The 6599-nt window shown below is 52.0% G+C and overlaps 1 protein-coding gene across 1 annotated transcript; it reads right to left on the bottom strand.

Annotated features, from left to right (window-relative positions):
• Window positions 1-1431: 1431 nt before the first annotated feature.
• On the bottom strand, window positions 1432-2282 carry EI90DRAFT_3177801 (uncharacterized protein; the record flags this gene model as incomplete). Its single annotated transcript, XM_039066354.1, has 2 exons — window positions 1432-1844; window positions 1950-2282. The coding sequence occupies 2 exons, from the start codon at window positions 2280-2282 to the stop codon at window positions 1536-1538; spliced, it is 642 nt and encodes a 213-aa protein (XP_038908638.1). The 3' UTR covers window positions 1432-1535.
• Window positions 2283-6599: the final 4317 nt, after the last annotated feature.

The raw sequence follows: 6599 nt of genomic DNA, 5'->3' as shown, positions 1-6599 counted from the left end.
TTAACACACTTAAAGCTGCCATGAACGATAAGCTGTGCCAAGACAAACACCTCACGAACAGAAGAAAGTATCATAACAAAGCCCTCCCTGGATGGCTCGTCCTACACACATGGAGCGGCGTTATCGAAAACGAAGCGTGCTTCCCTGAGAATTGGCTGAAATGCAACGGGGTTTTAGTGGGTATACCCGACCCCCCACAGTCGCGTGAGCCCCACACGGTGCGATAATGATTTCGCCAGTGCGATAACGCATTTCCCCGCGGTGGCAATTCCCATCATATAGGCACTAGATACACCGATAGGAAGGCCTAGTCCTTCCCCACAAACCTTCAGGCACTCAAGCCTGCGAAAGCTACAGAAGGTTCCACCAAAAAAAAAAAAAAAAAAAAAAAAAAAACTTAGCGTGGGAACATCACGTGTTGCAAGTTGTACCAGTCGCTCGACAGATTTCGGAGGGCAACGTAAGTTGCGGCTAAACCTCGGAGAAATCATGTGAGCGACTGGGAAGGAGTCTAGGTAACTCTAGTCAATTTTATTACTGAAGTGTAACCTATGTACAAGTTGGATATATATATGGTTACAGCGAAGACGGGTCCGCAAATGGCAGAGCCGAACGGAGCGGAGCTAACGGGGTTAAACATTAGCCGACTGAATATTACCGACGAGTCGGGTCACGGGGTTAACGGAAAGGCGGGCGATAACCCAGAAACGGAAAGGAGGGATAGGCCCGAAGGTGGGCTCTGCAGGGCAGGCGAGTGTATTGCCCAGCGGAGGGGGGAGTGCGCTAGCGGACATCGGAGCTGTCCGGAAGTCTTCGGGGCTCTGTACTTAGGGAGGCATAGGTAATAAATTGAAAGGAGGGGGTGGTGACCATCGAGGGGTACCGAGAGGATTGCGGAATACGGGAGCTCCGAGGTTAGTAGAGAAGGAGCGGAGGTAGACCGGAGGGATCGGAGGGACCGGAAGTCGATGGCCGGGAATGGATATGACAGAACTGAGGAAAAAAGAAAACAATCCCAAATAACGAGAAACTATACATTCGCGATCACGAGGACCATGTGTCACATGCGGGTCATGTGCGCTTGCTGGTGAGTCACGGGTTGTTGCCTCACAACATGATCTAGGCCATGTCGCGTCGCATTCCTCAAACCGTGCGCGGACGTTCCCGTACGCGCACTCACACACCACCCAGTGGCAACCTGGCAGCAGGTCTCCACCGACTTTCGAAGACCTGCACAGGCTGCTGGGGCCTTCAATGACCTACGAAGAGTTTCGAGGTTGTATGGAACAGTACTGTTCCAAACCAGGTGCATCGTTGGCACGCCTTTTTTCCACTGGCTTGCCAACTTCCCCCTGCCCCCCTCCTGAGCTTACCTCTCATTATGAGAGGTCACAGACGGTTCGTCCGACCGTCGTTCCACTGGTTTCATGCCAGAAGGAAGGCACCTCAGCATCTGCTGAGTGCCAGCTCACCAAAGCGCCCAGCGCTTTGGCTTTCTCTGGGCAGGCCAAATCCCTGGCCACAACCGTTCCTTCTCATCGTGAGAAGTCAAAGATGGTCCACACAACCATCTCCCCACCTGTTCCATGTGGGGATAAGAGCATTTCAGCATCCGCTGAGTGCCTGAGGTCTGAAGTGCTCCACGCTTCGACTTTCTCTGGGCCAGCCAAATCTATGGTCCATACACATTCCTCTCGCTCCGAGAGGTCCAATACGGTCCAAGCAACCGTATCCCTACCGGTTCCATGTGGGGAAAAAGGCGTCTCAGCATCCGCTGAGCGCCAGCTCACCGATGCGCCCTGCGCATCGACTTTTCCTAGGGCTGTTAAATCACCAGCCCCTATCTTTTTCCCTCATTCTTAGAGGCCAGTGGCCGTCCCTGCGACCACTCCTCCACCTGTTCCGAGTGGGGAGAAGCGCGTGCAAGCCCGGGTAGGGTGCCAGCTCACTGAGCACCCGCGCAACCTGACCTTTTCCAGGTCAAATTGCCCAGTGGTTCTTGCCACTGTCCCCTGGCGACCCGCTTCGCCTGTATGCCCAGAATTGACACAGACAACATGTCCTACGTCGATTCCAGGCCAGGTTAATGGCAGTCTGGCGCCTGTGGACTGCCAGCTTGCGGAAGCGCCGACCCGCGCTTCTGTGATCCCTGAGCCATTAAAGGCTCCTACCATCGCCCCCGGGTCTGGATCCGTCCCAGACCTAATCATACACACACTCCCACCCTCCAAACTCCCGTTCCCAGAGTCTGAGGGGGAGAGTGAGTCGCTGGAAGACGACATCGCGCTTGCTGGAACAGCAAGCGCGGTATTCCTCCTGCCCAGTAGAAATACTGGGCTGCATCATTTGCGATCGGCTGAGATAGCCGATCAACTCCCTTCACTCATGAAGGGACACCGTGATCTAAAAGATAGGGTCAAATCCTAATCTTTTCTCCCATTCCATGCAGACTGTTTCCAGTCTGCGCTACCATTGCGGCCATTTAATGGCAGAAATCTCTCATTCTGAGAGGCTCTACAGCCTCTCAGCGCTAATAGACCAGCTTCTCAGCTTTCGCTAAGTTTCATCACACCATGGCACGTTCCACGCGCCGGATCCTCCCATACCCGACCATATCGGGTTTCCTATTACTCAAGGCTGCGAAACCAGCCTTGATACGACCTATCAAACCGCTGACAATCGCGGTTTTCACAGTCCTCAGTGACTGCAACCAACTCGCGCGATGAAAATCGCGCAAACGCTTGAGTGGGCCTCACTACCCACTCCCTCCCCTTTCCTCTCACTCTGCGAGGCTAGAGATGGTCTATACGAGCATCTCCCAACCGGTTTTACACCAGATCGACGGCACCTCAGTGTCTGCTGAGTGCCAGCTCACTGAAGCGCTTCGCGCTTCGACAAATTGTGGGTCAGTTAGACAAACTGCCCCATTCCTTTCGTCTAAAAAGGCTACAGACGGCCCATACGACCATCTCTTCGCTGGATACTGGCCAGAACAAGGACTTATCAGTCCTTGCTGACTGCCAGCTCACCGAAGCGCGTCGCGCTTCGAGGATTTCTAGGACAGTGTAATAACTGACCATATCCCTTCCACTCCCAATCACTAGGAGTGTGTAGAGACGGCCTACACGACCGTCTCCCCGCTGGTTTTGCGCTATAGCAAGGGCCCTTCAGCCCCTGCTGAGCGCCAGCTCACAAAAGCGCGTTAGCGCTTCAACATTTTCTGGGCTGTCAAATTGATGGCTCCCACCTCTTCCTCTCATGCTGAGAGGTCGTAGATGGTCCCTATGACTGTGTCTCTACTGGCGTCACACCAGTAGTTCAGCTCTCCAGCTTCAGCTGGGAGCTGGCTCATGGAAGCGCGCATGCGCGCATTAAAATTTGCAGCCCTTACTCCTTTCCTCTCATCCTGAGAGGCTCTGTATGGTCTATCCGACCATGCCCCTACTAGTTTTATACCTGTAGTACGGCTCTTCAGCTGTTGCTGAGAGCTGACATCCAGAAGCGCGACCCGCTTCATCGATTTTACCCATCCTTATGGGTAAAACTCCATTTTCACTCCCTAACAACTGTTTAGGGAGGAGCGGCCTTTATCGGCCTGGGGTTTATTGACCCCAACACCCCCCTCACAATTGTTTAGGGAGGAGCAGCCATCAATGGCCTAGGGTTTCACGACCCTTATGTTTTTATTTTATTTTATCATTCCTTTTATTGATTAATTCCCTGGAACCGGGAATTTGAAGGCCTAATCACCTTCACAAGTAGAGGTCTAACCACCTCTACCTTATGTTTTAATTTTATCTTAAATTGTTAATCTTGATTTATTCCTGTTAAATTGGGAACTCTTGCGCTGTCACACCAACAGCTCTGTAGAGGCTTAATGGCCTCTACATTACTTTGAATTCTTGAACCATCAAATCAATGGTTCCGTGAAGGCCTAACAGCCTTAACCTTACTTTGAATTCTTGAACCATCAAATCAATGGTTCCATGAAGGCCTAGCAGCCTTTGCATTAATTCTTGAACTGTCTCAACAACAGTTTAATAAAGGTCTAACCACCTTTATCTCTAATTTTATTTCAGACTGTCAACAAACAGTTCTGTAAAGGCCTAACTGCCTTTACCTCTTTCTCCATTCATCTTTCCTATTTTATTATATTTCTTTGGGAGGCCAAACACTCCAGCCTGCTTTATGTGATAGTAAATATCACAAGGGAGGAGAGTGTAAGGAGTGATGTTCCTTGAGGCTGACCATCTTTATTCCCTTGCTATAAATAATGTACAACAATGTAATTACATATTTATATAATGGAGTGTGAGATGAATGGAGTTTAACTCCATTCCTCCACACACATCAAAATATAGCTCTATACAGCTTATCTCTTTGATGGACTTGAGGAACTAGGAGATACAAGGTCGGCACCTACACCAACCTTACAGAATTCCACACTGATACTATGGAGTTCGGCTACTGCTTATCTCCAGCTGGACTCACCATGTCCACAGAGAAGGTTAAGGCTGTTCAGGACTGGCCTGAGCCCCATAAGGTTAAGGATGTCCAGTCCTTCCTCAGCTTTGCAAACTTCTATTGGCATTTCATCCACAAGTATTCTGACATTGTAGTACCCTTGACTGTCAGGGCACACACCCTGACTAGCCCGGACCTGGACCCACATCCAGACCCGCTGCGCTTCCCACATCCATGCATGCTCCACTCGCCACATGTTCCAGGCCCGGTTCCCACCCCCTCATGTGACTTCCAGGTATCCCCGGAAGTTTGCCTGATATTGTGGCCACTGTGGGAAGATGAGAAGTTAGCTTCCTTCTCATCTTCTTACCCACAGTAGGTTGTGCCCTGGATAGGGCTGGTTACACCATGGGGCTGTGGACCATAGGGGAGGGTCATGGGGACCCAGGAGTCGTCCCCTGACATTGATGTGGCTCACACATAAGGAGGGCCTCGATGATGGATGTGAGTCGAGGGGGAGTTCTGCTACCACAGCGAACACCCAGCATGGGCCTAAACCTTCACACGGTGCCCCTGTTTAAAACTAATTAGGCCTCTAACATCTGAAGGGAGGATGATGTGGCCACCATGGTAATGCCAATCAACCGCAACCCCATAAGCCCAGAGCTGCACTGGCTGGAGAGATGCAAGAGCGCAGGTGCATGTCCCACTGTCAAGCCAACCCTTCCTTTTTCTTCTCACCACTACCTTTTTGGGATGACGAGCGCGATAGTGGCAATGCCAATGGTGACCTCCGTAAGCCCAGATGGGACTGGCCAGAGGACTGTGGGTTCAAGTCCCACCGTCACCCCAACCCTTCCTTATTCTTCTCTTCTCCACTACCTTTTGGGATGGTGAGGTGCAATAGTGGTAGCACCAATGGTAGCCTCCATAAGTCCATGGGCAGGCTGGAGGAGTGCAGGTTCAAGTCCTGCCATCACCCCAACACCCTTCTTCCTTCTTTCTCCACTGTCAGAGATCTGGAATGCTTGTCAGAGACTGGGATATTGTCGGAGTCGGGCAGACTGTCAGAGTCGGAACACTGTCAGGAGGCGGATAGAAGATGGATTGGGTTCTGTCTGAGTTGAGGTCGGAGGTGATGCAGAGGTCTGTTGGAGCGCACGTGCGGATATGCGGGCGGAAATATGCGGCATGTCCGGAAGCGCTGTTCAAGGTTAGCAGAGTGGGATCATGGCCTCAGCGACTCAGGTGGAGCGCTGTGCCCTGAGCTTGACATTTGGGGGAGATCCCATATTTACGGATTGACACTCACAGCGGACTTCAAACAAGACTTGTGGGTGGAGCAGACCTGTAGGAGGAGCACGGACTCCGCGAGCATGGACTCAGAGGGGGGGAAGCCCCCTTTGCAGAAGGAGAGACTCAGACCAGACAGGGGGGGGTACTCTAGTTGATTTCAGACTGAGGTCCCCGAAAGTATTTACAAGGTATAAGTAGATAAGAGAAATCAAAAGAGGGACCGGTCAGTCCGGTGCGGAAATAAGCGGAAATGAGCGGGGACTTGTCAAACTAAACCAAGGACAAGAACCTGGGAAATGGGAGGCAAGGAATGAATAAAGTTAAAGCGGATCAAATACCAATATTGGGGTGAACATAATAGGCACTCGGTGTCAGGGCATGCCCCACCCGACCCCTGCTCTGCTCCCCCACTCCGCACCGCTTCTCCCTCTTCCTTTCTCCTTTCCTTCTTTCTCTCTCTCTCACATGGACCACCTTTCCCGCTGCTCAATGTATCACCGGCGTGCACGCCTATTTCCCCTCCTGTATCTTACCATCCCTACATCGCCGCCACCGCTGCCGCACTCGCCCCGCACCCACAGCGAGCCCTCTCGGGATCTCCTGCGGAGACACCCGGAGAGCCATGGCTGTGTGCAGGGGTGACGTGGTGCCCCCCACGTGACCGATCCCGCATGTATATAATAATGGCTGGAGTGGGAACCAAAGAAGTAGCCTTCTTCTCATATTCCCACTTCAGGCAAGTAGTGTAGTCTCCCCTTTTAATGATAACTCATATTCCCACTTCAGACTAAGTGGTCGGGGACGCTCACCCTGCGACGGGATCGCCGCTACGCACAGCC

The sequence above is a fragment of the Cantharellus anzutake genome (genome assembly GCF_015039405.1).
Source record: "Cantharellus anzutake strain C23 chromosome Unknown EI90scaffold_146, whole genome shotgun sequence".
NCBI lineage: Eukaryota > Fungi > Basidiomycota > Agaricomycetes > Cantharellales > Hydnaceae > Cantharellus > Cantharellus anzutake.
This window is presented reverse-complemented; position numbering and strand designations above follow the sequence as displayed.